At 48.2% G+C, this 16,850-nt stretch overlaps 1 protein-coding gene across 3 annotated transcripts in view; it reads left to right on the top strand.

Annotated features, from left to right (window-relative positions):
- The window catches only part of LOC134043493 (sodium- and chloride-dependent GABA transporter 2), a 31,523-nt gene extending 17,885 nt beyond the window's left edge, over nucleotides 1–13,638 (top strand). For 2 of the 3 annotated variants that reach the window (XM_062491880.1, XM_062491879.1), the window contains 8 exons: nucleotides 5,889–5,992; nucleotides 8,668–8,792; nucleotides 9,339–9,451; nucleotides 9,599–9,736; nucleotides 10,791–10,893; nucleotides 11,517–11,617; nucleotides 11,994–12,164; nucleotides 13,136–13,638. In XM_062491880.1, the coding sequence (XP_062347864.1) occupies nucleotides 5,889–5,992; nucleotides 8,668–8,792; nucleotides 9,339–9,451; nucleotides 9,599–9,736; nucleotides 10,791–10,893; nucleotides 11,517–11,617; nucleotides 11,994–12,164; nucleotides 13,136–13,255 (975 nt within the window). In that variant the 3' untranslated portion in view covers nucleotides 13,256–13,638. The remainder of the gene's footprint in view (nucleotides 1–5,888; nucleotides 5,993–8,667; nucleotides 8,793–9,338; nucleotides 9,452–9,598; nucleotides 9,737–10,790; nucleotides 10,894–11,516; nucleotides 11,618–11,993; nucleotides 12,165–13,135) is intronic. The other variant, XM_062491881.1, reaches the window with a different exon arrangement.
- The last annotated feature ends 3,212 nt before the right edge of the window (nucleotides 13,639–16,850 follow it).

The raw sequence follows: 16,850 nt of genomic DNA, 5'->3' as shown, positions 1-16,850 counted from the left end.
CACCCATCATGCTGTATTTGTTTGTAGTTTATCCAGTCTTTATATAAAGAAAGAAGCTTCTGTGATAAGCTGCCTTCCACCCATCCCAGATAGGCTGAAGACCCCTGAATGTGGGGGCCATATCCCAGTCCTGGGGCAGGGAAACACTGGACGTGCCAATGGTCAGCAGAGTGTAGTGCATTTCTTTTTGAATATCCATCCCTACATCCTTCTAATTTTCTTTCAGCTATTTCCCTGATGATTGGTTGTTGGTGTGTTTGCCCTTGCAGACTTTGCTCATGGCTCATGCTACCCAACAGGACAGAAAGGGAACCCCTTTTTAGGGGGTTCTGTCCACTCTGCCTGTGGCTGCAGAGGGAGAATGCTGAGGTCATGGTTTGGACCAGGGCAGCTGTTACAGTCAATGCTGAGCTGAGGATAAGCCCCTCCAGCCACCACAAGGGAGGATGAGAGATGTGTGTATCTTGCAGGGCTGGGACCTGCTGTGTTAACCATGGATCCCTGTAGCCACACTGGGAAGGGTTCAGAGCCCCAAATTGTGTCCTTTCCTGCTGCTGCTTCTCTGTGAGAGGGGAGGGCGAGCACAGGCCTCCTAAATATTATTTGTTCCCCGTATTTATTGTGTTCTCAGCAGGCCTTTGCCTCGATGCAGCATGCTGGGTTTGCACAGCTTATTTCCCCTTCTGCAGGTGGATGTTGGTTTTGGTGCACAGGAGGTCCTGCTGTGCCCGTGTGCTCTGGCAGGGCTGTGCTTGTCCCTAGCCCTGGCAGAGGGTCTGTGAGCCCGAGCACTGCTCCCACTCTGGGGGGGACAGAGGGCAGGCAGGCAGGGAGAGCGCAATGCTCCCACAGCATGTCAGAGGGGCTCGGGGTTGGAATCCTCTCCTCTGCCTTTCTGGAGCAGTGCATCCCCTGTGGGGTGAACCACAGCTGTATTTACCTTAGACGGCTTCCTTGTCCCAAGCTTGTTCCCAGCCTTGCTGGCACGGGACTTGGCTGTGCAGCCCTGCTGAGCCTGATCTCATAGCAGGAAGGAATAAAGTTGGCTGGCTGGCTGCCAGCCCACAAGCAGCAGGGCAGGGAGGACCACAAAGCCCGGCTTCCCAGGCAGCCAGGAGCATCCCTTGGAGCATCCACTTGCCCCTTCACCTCCCCGGGGCAGGCAGCTGTGTTCCTTAGGATGAACCACAAATCTGGTTTTTTTTGTGGTGTTTAAAGTAACCCCAGCTGTGGGAGGCCCCTCCTGAGTGCAAAATGTCCCTCCAGGTCCCCCAGGTGTCCTGAGGTATGGGGATAACATGAGGTCAGTTTTGTAAGTGCCTTGACTGCTGGCACAGGGAGATTAATTGGGGAACAAAGCCCCTGTTCCTTACTTCAGAGGAGTATTTTTCAAGCAGATGGGGGTCAGGATTGGGAACATGCTGCTTGGCTGGGTGTTGGCTGGGCAGACAGAACAGGAACAGTTTACAAATGTCAGTGACCCATTCACTGTCTCCTCTCTGCTGGAATGAATGGGGATGGGGGGAAGAAATGCCCTGAGCTGTGCAGCAGGGCCTCAGCTCTGTGCTAGTGCAGTGCTGTGGTCTGTGGGCATGTCATGAGTGAAGTAGAATCATCTGGAAATTGTACCCTGGGAGTCTTGCAGTAAAACCTTAGGAGTCAGCATCTCCCTTTCTGAGGCAGGGACGTGTTTGTGTGGTGCAGTGGGTGGCTGGTGGGTAGTGCCAGTGCCACAGGCTGACTTGTGAGCTGAGAGCAAAAGAAATGCTGCTTGAACTGTAGCTCAAGACTTGGCTGGGTTTTGCTCTCTGCTATGCATTCCACCAAGTGCAACCCTCCACACAGTGTGTACCCACTCTGTGCTGTCTCTCTCTTTGCTCTTTGATGCTTCTCAGCATGCCACCTATATTTGATGTATGGCACCCGCTGGGGTTCAATAATGTTTTGCTCAAAAGTGGTCTTTCTGTAATTTGTAAGCACTTTGAGAACTTCCTAAGGAAGGACCTATCTCAGTACTGAGAGCTATTAAATTCCAGTACATGTGATAAAGTGAATATTGCTGAGAAAATTAGGGATGAAGGAATGGCCATAACCATCTTGGATAACTGCAGCTGAGGTGTAAAAGTTTTGGCTAAAAACAGAGTAGGAGGCTATTGCAAACTGGAGCAAACAACATGTTCAAAGAAATTGAATTATAAATTAAATAATTTATACGGCTTAGAAAAATGCAGACAATAATGAAATCAAAACACCAAAACACCCATGCTGCCAATATGCCAGCAAAACCTGAACAGGATAAACTTTACCAATCTTTTTGGGAGTAGTGGCCAGAGAACAGCAGGATGCTTTTATCTGCAGTGGAAAGAGAGCCCTGCCTGAACCTGCAAGGCCTTTAAGTCAGAGTAGTCTGGGAACAGATGAAAAAAACCATTTCTCTGAGTCATTACAGGGAGAGAAATGAGCACAGGCAGCAGGCTGGGGAGGAAAAGCTTGAATTGCTGTTTGCTGAGTGGTCTGCGTAGTCCCCATGAGCTCTGTGGGGCTGGATGGGCAGTGGTGCTGCTGGTGAGAGGCTGGAAGAGGCTGCCACTCCCAGTGACCCTCACAGTGCTGGAACTTACTGCTGCCACTTGACCCCATCACTAGTGGGTCAGCAGCACACATGGCATCAGTCCTGTGGCAGTCCTTTGACCCCCAGGCAATTTGGGAATTGCAAGGAAATTGGGAAGGTTGTAGATGTCTTCTCTTTGGCCCAAGAGCCAAAAGCAGTAATCTTTTAATGTGTGAAATAATGTGCGGGCAGCCTGAGCTGGTGCTCAGTCATGCTAAGTAGGATCATAAGCTCTGCAAGTCAAGCTTAGCTTTATTTACAGTTTCAGCCACAGGCTGCTTTGTTTCAAATGGGAGCATATGCTAAGGCAGGTCCTGTATTACCTAAAGATATCCGTTTGGGGCTGGACTCCCACACAACCAGCTATCACCCCACAGGTGTGAGACTGACCAGAGCAGACAGTGGAGCAAGGTGCCCACAGACCCCACACAGTTGTCTGCTACACAGGGTTATCACTGGGTTTTAGAAATGAGCCATGTCATAAGCCAGAGAGCTAATGGAGCTGGGCCTCTTGTTATTTGGCTTCCACCATAGCTGGTAAAGCACCAGTTCGTTTCCTGCCTGAGGGGTATTTCTCCTTCTCTTATGTGATCTATGTGGTATTTAACACTGGTAGACTCTTCTTCCCTGTAGCTTTCTGCTCAGTGGGGACCCTGAGTTCCTGTCTTTTTCCCATTCCCTAACTGTTGTGCAATTCACAGGTAGTTGATATGCTTGAGGTTTCTGACAACTGCTAAACCTGGTTGAAAAGCATCAACTGAGTCTAATGGTATGACAAGCATGGGGTAGGCAGTTTAAAGGCAAAAGTCTTGTTATCTTTACAAATTAAGCTACAAGAGCTTACAAACCCCATGAGAGGGTGTGTTTTGAGCTCAAATTTTGTCACAGCACAAGCTGGCTTGTAGCTAGGCAACTAATTCAGCCATAGATAAGAGATTCGGTTTGAGTAGCCCGGTTTGATAAACAGGTCCCTAAGTGAACAATGATAGGATATATTCAAACCCAAACAGGGATTTTACCCAATGAAACGATGTGAAATCCCTAAACTGCATCCTAAACTGCAGACACCCATTGGTCAGAGAACTGAGCTATCCAAACTCCCAACCATATGTGTATATCTGGGAAATCCAAACCCTCTATTTAAAGAGGGTTCTCTTTAAGGAGAACCTTTTCAACCTCTATTTAAGGTTTATTTTAACCCTATTTTAACCTCTGTTTAAGGAGGGTTCACAAGAATAAAGTGCTTTTGTCACATGATTCACAGGTGTCGTGTATTGTCTCCAGTCAGTGTTATAAAATTTGATGGAAAACAAGAGCTATAACAATGAATATAAAAATAAAAAGCACACCTAGCGAAAGATTTGATCCCAGTCTGTGTAAAGACGTTTAAATTATTGATGCAAAAATGTCTGCTGGTCCAGCTCACCTTAGTGCCTTGCTGTGCATAAAATGTAGCTGCAAAATTAAAGCTGCGCCCTTACTGTCCATGAGCACACTGATACTTTAGGAATCAATTTTAAAAAGAGCTTTGATCTTTTTCTAGTATTTTTGAACTGAAAAAAATAATACCTTGCTCTCTAAACCCATCTTCCCATTCATCTCCTAAAAGAGTAAAATACACTGAGGTCAATTACTTTTTCAACTTCCCAGTGCCTCTAATTAATTGTTCCATTCCCATCTCATCACATGTCCCTTCCCATTCTACAAATCAGACATTTGATCTCACTTCCTACTTGGTCTGAAACCGAGAGTTCAGGGTTACCATAGACTTAAGTGAAGGTTGTGGGGTTGAATGTTAGACAAATGGCTTGCAGAACAGCCAGGGAGAGCAGTTTCACTAAATGTAGTCCTAGAAGCACGTTGCCTTCTCCCCCTGCTGGGGTTTGCAGCAGTGGGCAAGGAGAGGAATTATTCTGTGCATCTCTGCCTTGAGCAAAATCTAGAATTTCTTCTGGAAAAAATGGCAGCTAATGGGACTGTAACATGCTTTCATAAGCCCCATCAGCCCAGGAAGGAGAAGTAAATGTAAAACAAAACCTCTCACTACATGATTGTGCCTTGGCCAGTACAAAAGAGAAAGGCAGAACCATGCATTGGTAAGGGTGGCCTGAGCAACGGGGGGTGGTTGGACAGGTGCTGCCGAGCTGATCGTTGCCTCAGGATATGAGGTCTTGGCTGACAGCTACAGCTGTCATTTAAAGGCATCAAAACCTGTGGAAAGCACTCCATTGGCTCCTGTTCTTCTTGGAGGGACTCTGGGGCAAGGCTGGCATTCATCTGAGGACTTACTGGCACTGCCACTCTGGGAGAGGAGAGTGTAGTCAAATGGAGACTTTTCTCATAAAGTTGTCCCAGCAATACTTTATTTCTGCTTTTCTTTTGTCCCAAGAATGTAGCTACCCTTCAGCACTGGTTGAATGATTGTCTTATCTCTGTTTTATATAACCCCTAGGAAAAAAAGGTCTTAGAGAACAGAGGCTTATTTAATAATCCTTGTCATTGCTTCTTCATTTCTCACTGTTGGTTCCTGCTTTTGCTGTTGTCTGCAGAAGGCAGTGACCGTGGCTGAATGGTGACTGCACACAGCTAGGTTTTACAGATGAAATTTGGCATTGACAAACCTCAGCCTTAGAGCCCTGGGATGTGTTATCCACAGTGAGAGCAAAGGGTATCATGGAAGTAACAGTGTTCTTGTATGTTCTTTTAGGAGCTGTCTTTTGTAATCAACTCTGTTTATTTCTAGTATACCTCCCCAGTTGAATTTCTTTTAAGTTTGGAGTCTTTATATTAGGTCTTGGAGGGAAGAGCCAACACCACAAGCTGTGTGTACCTGTGCTGGCCATTGGGAGGCTGGGTTTGCCCAAATTAAGTACCCTTCCTCTGGTGGCAGAGGGCTCCTTCAGCTCTCATAGAAAGTGTTCATCTCTCCTCCTCTTGCTGGAAGGCTCTTGAGCATCACAGAGTGTTGCAGATTTGTCAAAGAAAGAAAAAAGAGGTGGTTATGAAGAGCTATATGTAATTTGGGTGGTTGAGGCTGCTGATGTATCCCTTCCCTTTGGCACTCCTAGCCCCCCAGGTGCCTGACGGAGAACTGTAATTCCTGGCACTGTACAACCCGCCTCTAGAAAAGGCTTGTTTCAATGCAGAGTCCTGCTGGCCTTCGGATCCCTGGCCTTTCTGGTGCTTACAGCAGCCTTTGGGCTCTGCCTCTTCCCATCTGTGCAGTGTCTGTGCTGGTCTTGTCTTCTCACCTATGTTTGCATCTCCCTGTTTGCAGGTCTGGATGGATGCAGGCACTCAAATCTTCTTTTCGTATGCAATTTGTCTGGGATGCCTGACGGCTCTGGGCAGCTATAACAAATACCATAACAACTGCTACAGGTAACTGCTGCCTTGAGCCAGCAGCCTCCTGACCACCAGAGATCTGCTGGAGGCTGCTGGCCTTTGGAAGTGTCATGATTTCTGTTTCTACTCAAAGCATAGGAAAACTCTTTCTAGGTGTTTTCTCCCCAAATCCAGTTCTCTGTGTTTTATGTCCAAGGGAATTGTCTGTCTGTCCCCTCTTCCACACTCTGTAAAGTTAGATCCTCTTCACTAGCTTTGTGACCCCAGACCACACTACAGCCTCCCTTATTACATGAGTGCACAAACAGCCACAGGGGAAGCAGAACTGTGAAGTCTAATGTTTCTCAACTGGAGTCTTTCCACCTTGTGATTTATCCTTCTGTGGTTCATTTGGACTCAGTGACTGGCACAGCTGTCAGTGCTCTGGGTTCCTGTGTGCTATCTCTAGTTACATGTGAGCCTGCAGACGTGCCTTCTATATATTGCATGCTGGGCTGCAGGAACAGAAATGGACCAGGTTGCCAGATAGAATCAGACTGCTGAGTTGAAGTGGTCCAGTGAAAATAAGCTCATTTTGCTTTAGGGGTATCCATCCCCAGGGTTTAAAGGCTTGTGTGAGAAGAGGCCACCTCTCTTCCCATGCTTTCTCTGCTGATTGGGTTGCTCCTGGCACTGACTTTTCCCCCCATCTTTTGAATTCAAAATTGTGTTTGTTGCTATTTAGGGTCCAGGCACACCACTGGCTACATAATCCCTGGTTGGCATCTTTCTTCACTTTAGGGGTTCGTTCTTGCTACAGGGCTGCCTCTACAACAACAGCTGGGCTAGGATGCCTGTTTCTTTTCATGTCCCTTCCCCCACATTCAGTTTTGAGAGAAAAAGCTGTAGGAAAGGAAGAGATAATGGAGCTGTTTCTGGCCTTCAACATGTCCTTGGACATTAGCCCTTTGCTTTCCCAGCCTAATATGTAACGTGGAGATGATGACAGGGGCTGCTCAACAACAGGGTTATAAAGACCTTCTGTAGCTGCAGCTGGGAGTTGCTGTAGAAAGGGGAGAGACCTCTGTCTGCACATGGTGCTGTGCTTCTATCCTAAATGCTGTTTGGCTTTTCTAGGAACACTGGTCTTAGTTTTGGTGTCAAGCCTTCCACTAACCTTACCCAGGCATGGACCCAGTTTTAATGAGTCAGTCCTGTACTCTACTTATAGTTTGGATAAGAAGACAGAACCAGGATTTAGCAGGGGAGAGAGACATCAGCATGGTGCCCCACTTTGTTATATCAGGCCAGGTGTAACCTTTGGTGACCTGGAAAAGGATGTGGGCAGTGAAATCCATTGTTCATATAGCAGTGGTCCAAGGTGGCATCAAACACTATCAACCATTTCTTGTTTTCTGTCACAGCAAGGGAATTCTTCACATCTTCCTGGCTCCCTTTCAGGTGTAAATCTGCAGAGATCTCTTTGATCTGGCCATCCCCTCATTTTACTCTCTACCATGACACCCCTTCCCAACTTCCAGATAATGGGAGAACACCTTCCAGCCCATGCCTTTCCAAGGAGGGTTTGACCTGTCATGGATACTTCCAGGGGAAAGAGGGAGAAACACCAGGAGGGACAAGGAACTGTTTGAAACATGTGAGAATTTGTATGAAATTACTGAGAATATAATTTGAGTGGAGAGCAAGCAAGCACTTTATAACAACTGGAGAAATGAGGTTCTGTCTTGGGCCTCCCATTGGGTGGCTGGGATTGGTGGAGTGTGGCCTTCCTTTCCGGCTGGGAGATTTACTGGGCCTTAGAAACCAAATGCAAAGGCAGAGGAATGGTGCTAGGTACTGTGCAGTCCTTGACAATACAAAGATCTGTGCTTTGGAAGGAATAATTTGAATTTGTATGATGCAGGGTCTCTGACCTAGTTAACATGTAAGCAGGAGCATGAAGCCCTAAAAATGCTATATAACTAAAGACTGATACAGAAAAATCACACTAGATTTGCAGAGTAGCATTTAATAAAGTCAGAGCAGGCCATAAAATGCCAGAAGGGGTGCATTCAGTTTGATTCAGAATATCTCAGAATGATGCTGCAAATGTTATTGTTGTCCCCAGGGTTGCAATCACAAGAGGACTAGGGAGACTCGAGCGTGAAAAGGAATTGGATAGATAAGAGATGTTCAGTTTAAAGTGTTGATGGATGAGAATGAGATGAAACAGACAAAAGGAAATAGATCAGAGAAAATAAATTGGATGGCTGTGATTATCTTTTTCTCATAATGCAAAAACCGGGAGATACCTAGTAGTGCTGAGAACCCAGAAGATTGTAACTGAGAAATCTATTAAGGAAAAAAACATGTTCCCTTCTCAGACAAAAATAAACTGTTACATGCTGCTACAGGAGGGACCAGGGGAGAGAGGAAAAAAAACAGAAAAAAAAAAAAAACAAACCCTGGCATTTAGATATGTGGGAAGACTATCTCACAAGCAAGCTTAGGTGAGCGATGCATCCTTATCCTGTCCTTGGACAAGGCTTCCCTTGGAGGGGTCCTTCTGCATTGTCCAGCCTGGGGAATCTTTCTGCAGCTCCTGGTGCTGAGTCAAGCTGCAGGTGCGTTGGGAGAGACACAGTGGCTGGGACAGAAAAGCAGGTGCTGCCCTGGGGGGCTGCCATGGGATGCGGGTCATACCTGGCTTACGCTTTGCCCCCTTCTCCCAGGGACTGTGTGGCCCTGTGCTTCCTCAACAGTGGCACCAGCTTTGTGGCTGGCTTTGCCATCTTCTCCATCCTGGGCTTCATGGCAGAGGAGCAGGGTGTGCCCATCGCTGAGGTGGCCGAGTCAGGTGAGTGGAGACCCTGGTGGGATGGGGCTGTGGAAGTGCTGCCACTTGAGCCCCCAGCAACTGGGGGATGCCAGCAGCTGCAGATTCCCATCCCTTGCTCTCTGTCTCCAAAAAGCAGGCAGAAATGAGAACAAATTAGTGTGTATTCACGAAGTACTGAGCTGCAGTAGCTGTGGTCTGAGCCTAATAAAAACTGTCTCTAATGGTGAGGGCTGGGGTTAGGCAGCTGCTGTCTTGTGGAGAGGGTGCTGAGGTGACTGCATGGCATATGGCCCAGGCTTGTGCTGTGCTCCCTGGGCTCGGTCTCTGGCTGCCAATCACTGCAACAGTGAAGCAGCCAGAGGTTGCCGTGTCCCCTTGCCTCCCTTCCTGCCACTCCTTCCCTGCTCCAGGAGCCTGAGTTTCACACAGAGCACGGGTATTACTGGAGTGACAGGCTGCATGGCCACAAGCTGTGCCTTGGCTGGATGGCTGTGTCAAGCGGGTCTGAACCAGCTGTGCTGTGCTGCTGCTGCGTCATTGCTCTGAAAACCCTTCTCCCTGCAGGGCCTGGCCTGGCATTCATCGCCTACCCTCGGGCTGTGGTCATGCTGCCTTTCTCCCCACTCTGGGCATGCTTCTTCTTCCTGATGGTTGTTTTGCTGGGACTGGACAGCCAGGTAAAGCTGCAGGAGTGGAGTGATTCCCTACCAGACAAAAGCCACTCCCTCTTCAGGACAGGCTTCAACTTGGCTGGGGGGGAGCCAGTGGGGCTGGGAAGCTGGTCAGGATGGAGTGACAGACGTGGGATGTCTGCTTTTTTGCAGTTTGTCTGCGTGGAGAGTCTTGTGACAGCTCTTGTGGACATGTACCCCACCATCTTCCGCAAGAAGAACCGCCGGGAGACCCTCATCCTGTTGGTCTCCATCCTCTCTTATCTGGTTGGCTTGGTGATGCTCACAGAGGTATTTTGGGCTCAGACCAGCTGCATGGTGGCTTGACAGGACAGAGTGGGACCTGGTGGATGGTGAGGTCTGCCCTGGGGCCAAGAGATTGCTGCTGAGTCCCATCCTGCTGTCCTGGGCCTGCCCTTCTCATGCCATTCATGTTGTCCCTTCCCACCCTTATCCCTTGTGCCAGTCGCAGTCCTGATACTTGTCCTGCCAAGACTGATACCTGGAGCTCTGGACAGCCTGTGTTTTGGTTATAAAATTATCTTGACACACCCCAAACATTTACAGCTGTTGTCTGCTGCATGGGAAGGGGAGTGCCCTTGCCCTCTTCCTTCCTGAATGGAGTTACAGGAACACTTGCTATAAGGAAACTTATCAAGTCTGAGTGCACCCCTTATCTATTATACTTAAATGCTCTTTATTATCCTTGTGATTAATTGCGTGGAAGCTAAACTGTTCTAATTTAAAACTTTTAACTCTGCCTAGCAGTGTGTGTGTGGATTGATGCTGCCAGAATGCTCTTGGCACTTTCTGTATTAATTTGGGCACAGCTTTTGGAAAAGCTGTCTCTGATATTGTATGTGCAACATCATGCCTGGACAAACCCACAGGCCCATTTTTTAGGCAGCCCTGCAGACCTGGGCAGTGAAACAGCCAGGCTGCATGCAGTTATTTCCTTCTGTAGATTGGGACTTTAAAGTCAATCAGATAGATTGCCCATCTTAAAGGGGGTTTCCATCTTCACATCTAGCTACAAGAGCTGCCTAGGTTTTGTCTTCTCCCAAAATATCCCCATAATCTCTGGCAGTCAGTTGCCATCTGCTGTGCTGCCCTGCACTGAAATGAGGGGTTGCAGAGACTCCTGAGAACAGCAGTGTGGCTGCATGTCTCTGTCAGGCCTTGCGCACAAGGTGTGTGCATTTTCTGTGGGCGAAAACTCTGTCCCAGAGAGGGAGATGCCTTCAGCTCTGGGAAACATACTGAGTTTGTTTCCTGCTCTGGCTATAGCATTTGCCTGATTTTTCTCCCCTCTCTCTCACCTTGCTGCCCACTTGGGCCTTCCCAGGGTGGGATGTATGTCTTTCAGCTCTTTGATTACTATGCTGCCAGTGGCATGTGCCTGCTCTTTGTGGCCATCTTTGAGACTCTCTGCATCGCCTGGGTCTATGGTGAGTATGAACTAGGGTGGGTCCACAGCTCTGGCCTCTCACAGTCTTGTCTGGTTCATTCTCAAAATGTTGGTCAGTAGCTCAACTTGGTGATTGCTTCACAATGCAAGGCAGAATCTAAACCTTTGCTTTGGTGCCCCTGGACTCAACTGGCAGGGACTTACTCACACAACACCCTGGGGGATCTGCTTGGCAAATATCCCCTGCATGTTCCTATGTGGTCCTGCTTTTAAGACCCTCTTTTCTTGGGGAATTGGAGCTGTGTGAAAAATATTTTCTCAACCTGTGTTCCGAGGGCTTGAGACTCAAACATTTTTGAGAGCCCTCTCTCAGTCTTGACAGTCACCAGGTATGGGTAAAAACCTGGGCTGAGGTCCTAGCTTTGGAGATGCCGAGAGGCTGCTCCTGCTGTCCTACTGAGCTGTTTTGGGGGTATAGGAAGGTAGTCCAGGACAAAGACCGAAGCTGGCCACACTCCTGAGGAGCTTCCTGACCTGACTGTTGACTACGCTGAGGCTATTGCGCTATATTCACAGTGGTAAAGCAGACCCACGGACATGCAGACCCTGCTGTCCTCCTTCCCTGGTGGCAGGGAAGGATCCCATCCTTGCCTTCTTCTGCAGGTGCTGAGCGTTTCTACGATAACATTGAAGATATGATCGGCTACAGGCCTTGGCCCATCATCAAATACTGCTGGCTTTTCATCACCCCTGCAGTTTGCATGGTGAGGACACACAGGAGGAAGAGCTGTGGGGAGGAAGATGGGCAGAGCTGGGTACCTCTGAGATACAGGCACCTGCATATATACAGGGGTTATATGGCCTGGACTGTGGGGACCTTTTGTAATTTGTGCTTGTAGCTTTGGGAGCCAGGTGTGGGGCGCAACAATGGGGAGAGGCTCAGCTGTGGCAGAAGTGTTTGCTGGTGGGACAGGTCCCTTGATGCCATGACCACTGTTACCCGTGGGGACTGTCCCAGCAAACCCTGTTTAACGGATGTCTCCTCTGTTGCTGCCCTGAGGTGCTCCTTTTTACCATGAGTCTTTGATCATGGTGTTGATTTTCCTTCTCTTTTTTTCTTGGTCTCTTTCACCTTGCCAGGCAACTTTTCTGTTTTCTTTGATCAAATACACCCCATTGACATACAACAAGAAGTATGTGTACCCGTGGTGGGGAGACACCCTGGGCTGGCTTCTGGCCCTCTCTTCAATGGTGTGCATCCCTCTCTGGATCGTCTACAAACTCTCCACCATCAAAGGCTCCCTCAGAGAGGTGAGGTTGGTGCTCTGGGGTCAGGGCATGGGCTGTGCTTCTGTGTTGAACTCCAGCCCTGTAGCGGAATCATTTGTGTGTTGCAGGTTGATTAGCAAGGAGCCCAGAATAAATAAGTGAAATGAGATAATTGCTATAACAGACCTGTTTTTATAAGTTCAGCCTTGCTGGAGGCTGCTCCAAACTGGCTGCTGCCTCGTGGTGCCCTTTTTTCATCTCTTCTGTCTCTTCACAAGTACCACCAGGAAAAAAGTCATTAGATGGAGAGGATAAAGATGCTGTCCTTAACTGAGGCTTGAGGACTTGCTCTGAGAAACCTCCAGATCCCCTGAGCATTATGATCAGCTGAGTTCACCAGTCTGTGCTGAGGCCGTAGAATTGGAATGGAGGAGAATTTGGAATTCCCATCAGTCTTGGTGCTCTGGGTCTGTCCTGCTCATGATTTCAGGGTGTGGTTTCCCAAAGAGTCCTGAGGTCTTTCCCTGTCTCCCTGACCCCTGTGTCCAGCACAGATAGGAAGGAGTGGAAACAGTTGTAAGGGCATGTCAAGGCTGCACAGCATGATGTGGTATGAGAGTAACCCCTTATGAACTTGTGCCAGTTAAAGCAAATCCTGTGTGCACAGGCTCTGTGCTGATGGAGGGCATGACCTGGAGGTACTTGGTCACCAACCTTCCTTCAGACTGTTTTCTAACCCTGGTCTGGAGCAAATGGAGGACAGAGCTTTCCTGCATTATCCTTGTGTTAGATGTCTCATGTGCTCAGTACTTGCCTTGGGACAAGCGGTTGGAAGATGAGTTTATCCCCTCACTTTCTGAAGTACTGACTGTCCTTATTTTTGGCATCTCTGGCATTTAGGGACCACATCTGCAGCTGGGCTGGCTGGCTGAATGAAACCCATGACTGGTAGCGGGGGGCCAAGTCACCTTTTGTCCTTGCAGCTGTGTTAAGTGCCTGTCTTTGCCTTTCAGAGGTTCCGCCAACTCACCTGCCCACTTGAAGACTTGCCTTCCATGCCAGGCGCAGAACAGCCCCTTCCCTCCACCAGAGCTGGCCTCCTGATGCTGACAGAGCTTGAATCTCACTGCTAGGACCAGTGTGGCTCTCCCTTCCTCCCCCCAGGATGGTTTCTACACAGCATTTGCTATCTGTTGGATAACAGAAGGATTTTTCACTCGCCAAGAAGAGAGGGATTTCTGGGCTGAGCTCCCTTCTCTAGAAGGTTTGAAGGGCTGAGGAAGAGGCTACCAAGGGGATGGGTCTGCGTGGAGTTAGCAATGCACCTTAATTCTCTCCTTGGAGAGAGCTCTGAAGGGGCACATCAAGCACCAGTGTTCCTGAGCATCCCCAGGCTTCTGGTGGGCAGAAAGGAAGGACTGACCCTGGAGTAAAGAGTGTCAGTCTCACAGCTGTGCCTCCAGTGTGGACTTTGGGATCTTCTCCATTCATTCCATTAAATCGATGTTTTTCCTGACTAGGTCTCCTCTGTCTCTCTTTTGTCCCACTGGCATTCTTTGCCGACAACATTTTAGGTGAGATGTGTGTCAGCCGAGCTGTACTGGGCATCCAGGTCTGGATCTCTGTTGCACAGTGATATGGGAAGGTGGCCAGAGGAGAGGAAGCTTTGTTAGGGTAGGAAGGAAAACAGGGAACAGTGGTTCAGAGGCTTCTCTAAGTGGTAGTCCAGGGGTACCCTGGTGAAGTGCAATGCCACCTTCTGCTGGAGCCACTGCCAGCTCTCAGACAAAAGTGTCATCTGTCTGATGAGTCACTTGGCTGTTCTTGGGGTCTGAGAGGAGAATGTGGATTTGTGTTTTCTTCTTGCAAGTGAGGGATCATGGGAAACTCTCCCTTGCCTCTGCAGGTCTGTGTCTTTTTCTGTGCTGACTACCTTCCAGGTGCTCTGGAGCATCGTTTCGCTTTTCCTGTGAATGGAAGAAGGGCTGAGTGCTGGAAACGGAATCTGCATGTTATGTCAACAAACAGGGCCTCTCGTTACCCAGGCTTTTTGGGTAAAAGAAATAAAACTCAAAGAGTTTGTGTTTTGAGTGCTGTAACCCCAGCATCTGAGGAGGGCAGCCAGAGGACACGTAACCCTGGGAAGCTGGATGGCTCCCAGGAAACCCTGAGGAAGCTGGAGCCTGGACGGAGCTGAGCCAGCAGCCGGAGGCGCTCAGCTTCCTGAAGCACACAAGGTGGGCACCACGTTACAGCCGAGGCTGCTGCTGCGGCGGGCAGAGGAGCACTCGGATGGGAGCGAATGGAAGCGAATGGAAGAGAATCAGCTCAATCCGCGCCGTTGGCCACCAGGGGGCCCCAGGCCCTCAGGCGTGGCTCGGGCAGGGCCCCGCGGGCGGCGCGGCCGAGGGAGGGACGCTGGCCCCGGTGACCCGGCCGCCCCCCTCGCCTTCCTTCCCGGTGCCCTGTGGAGGTTTTCTCTGAGGACATCTGCTTCCCACAGGGAGCGGTGATCTCAGAACGGCGCTCCCAGCTGTGGCACGAAGGGATTTAGTCCTCTAGGCAATGACAAGTTCCCGAGTTTGGTTTTCCTGGCCTTAGTTTCCCCTAGTTTATATTCTTGGAGCCTGGAAAGCTGAGATGGGACACAGGTCTGTGTGGAAAGGAGTTACGGACTGGACTTTCGCTAATGGAGGCTGTGAAAGTTGGATGAGCGCCAGGTGCTGAGGGGATTTGCTGCTGGGAGGCTCAGTGATGGTGCCGATTTAACCTGCAGGAAGGAGCACCCACCGAGCTTCACTGGCTCTCTTCCAGCATGGCTGTGGACGCCTCATCTCCTTGCCAGCCTGTCGTCCCTTTCCCCACCCTATTTTCCACAGGGACTGTGAGGTGGATTGGGTTCCTTTTGCTAGGCTGCCTGCACAACCATGGGTTGCCCCCTTGGTAGGTCTGCACCTCCCACATCAAAACCTCAAGTTTCTGCATGCCTCCCTCCCTGCCTGCCTCTGGAGAACACCGGGAAGCTGGGACCTCAACTGGCTGCCACAATTTTTGTAGTCAGCCTCAAAGCCTCAGAGCTCCAGATTCCCCTGCTACCACTGTGCTTCGTGCACGAGCTAAGGGTAGTGAAGAAGTGAGGAATCCAGGAAAATCCCCTTTTGGAAGAGACCCACAACATAATGGAAGATGGAGCCAACCAGCTGCCCTGCCACTTGGATATGGAACTGGCTGGTAAAAATTGCTTCTCTAAAGGAGAGAACTGTGTTCAATACAGAAGTACTAGCAACAGATATTTTTATTCATGTAATTTTTACTTTAAACAGAATTATACTTTCATTTTCCAGTAATATCTGTAAGAGGTTTGTCCCACTGGGAAGATATTTTAACCATAATAGAAAGCAGTAGTTGTCCGCAGCTATCTCTGAAATCTGGCTGATGTAAAAGTCTGCTTGGCTGCATGTAGGCAAAGTGTGAGTTTGCTGAAAGGCTTTTGACTTGCTTTGTTTCAAAATAGACTGATGTTCAGTGAATTTGGCATGTGGTTTATTGATCTGGTTACATATGAGCCAGGAAACCTCCCAAGCCTGTGTTCTTACATGACCCAATTGCTGTAAAGCTTTGGATGAGCTAGGCAGGTCAGATAAGCAAGAGAACCAAAGGTTTTGCTGAATATTCTTATTTAAGTTTCTTATTTCTGACATGACTTTAAGCAAAGTATTAGACTTGATGATACTTGGCTTGAGATATGAATCAAATATATTCTATCTTTCTCATTGAAAAGGTTGATGGCCAAATCTGAAATTAATTTATTTGAAATTTCCAGACATGACATTTTTTTCCACAGCACTTTTAAGACCCCATGCTTAAAAAGAATTTTTGATGAAATTGAGAATATGGCAATTTCAGCATACAGTTTATGATTTGGAATACAGTGAAAGAGATTTTCATTGAATTCAAGATCAGCATTGTAGTCTGTGGAATTTGCACTGTACTTTTGCCAGCTGGGGAGACACTGATCTACATTTAGACAAGAGGTGTGTGGTCATTGAGTATTTCCCACCTTCAGAATCCAAAACCTACAAATTAGCCCAAGAACTCAACCCATTACTTACTGGATAATGGGCATGAGATTAAGGAATTTTTCTTTTCATGGCTTGTTTTGTGTTGGTGATCATAGTTTTTTTTGTTTAGTTTGTTTGATTTATTTTTTTGTTTTTGATTATTTATTTATTTATATTTTTTTTCTTTTTTCAAATGCTAAGTTCACCTAAAAATAAAGAAGTCCCTGAGATTCTGCGCCAGGTCATTGTTGCTTGGAAAGGATGACCTGTCCATCCATCTGTCCATGAAAATGAGGCTCTACTTTTCCCTTTTTGTGTCAGTGGTGCCTGGGGAGAAAACTCAGCTTTCCCTTGTCCATGGATGGAGATGCTCACATAGGGCAGGGGAGAGACTTCAGATCTCAGGGACAGACTCATGGATGAGGATGCATCTACTGTCATGGAGAGCATCCCAAATCCTGGGATGTTTGAGCAGATGCTTGAGATTTCTTTTTCCTTTTGCCTTTAGTGATAGCTACAAGGCAGTTTTCCATGGCTATTGCAGAATTATGTATTGTGAGTCGTGTTGCACATTTTCGTGACAAGAAAAGTGAATGTGTTGGGTGCCATGGGCCATAAATGGAGAGAACAAAGTAAGATGATGTTAACTCATGGGATACATAATCCT

Source organism: Cinclus cinclus, chromosome 4 (assembly GCF_963662255.1).
Source record: "Cinclus cinclus chromosome 4, bCinCin1.1, whole genome shotgun sequence".
Classification (NCBI taxonomy): Eukaryota; Metazoa; Chordata; class Aves; order Passeriformes; family Cinclidae; genus Cinclus; species Cinclus cinclus.
This window is presented reverse-complemented; position numbering and strand designations above follow the sequence as displayed.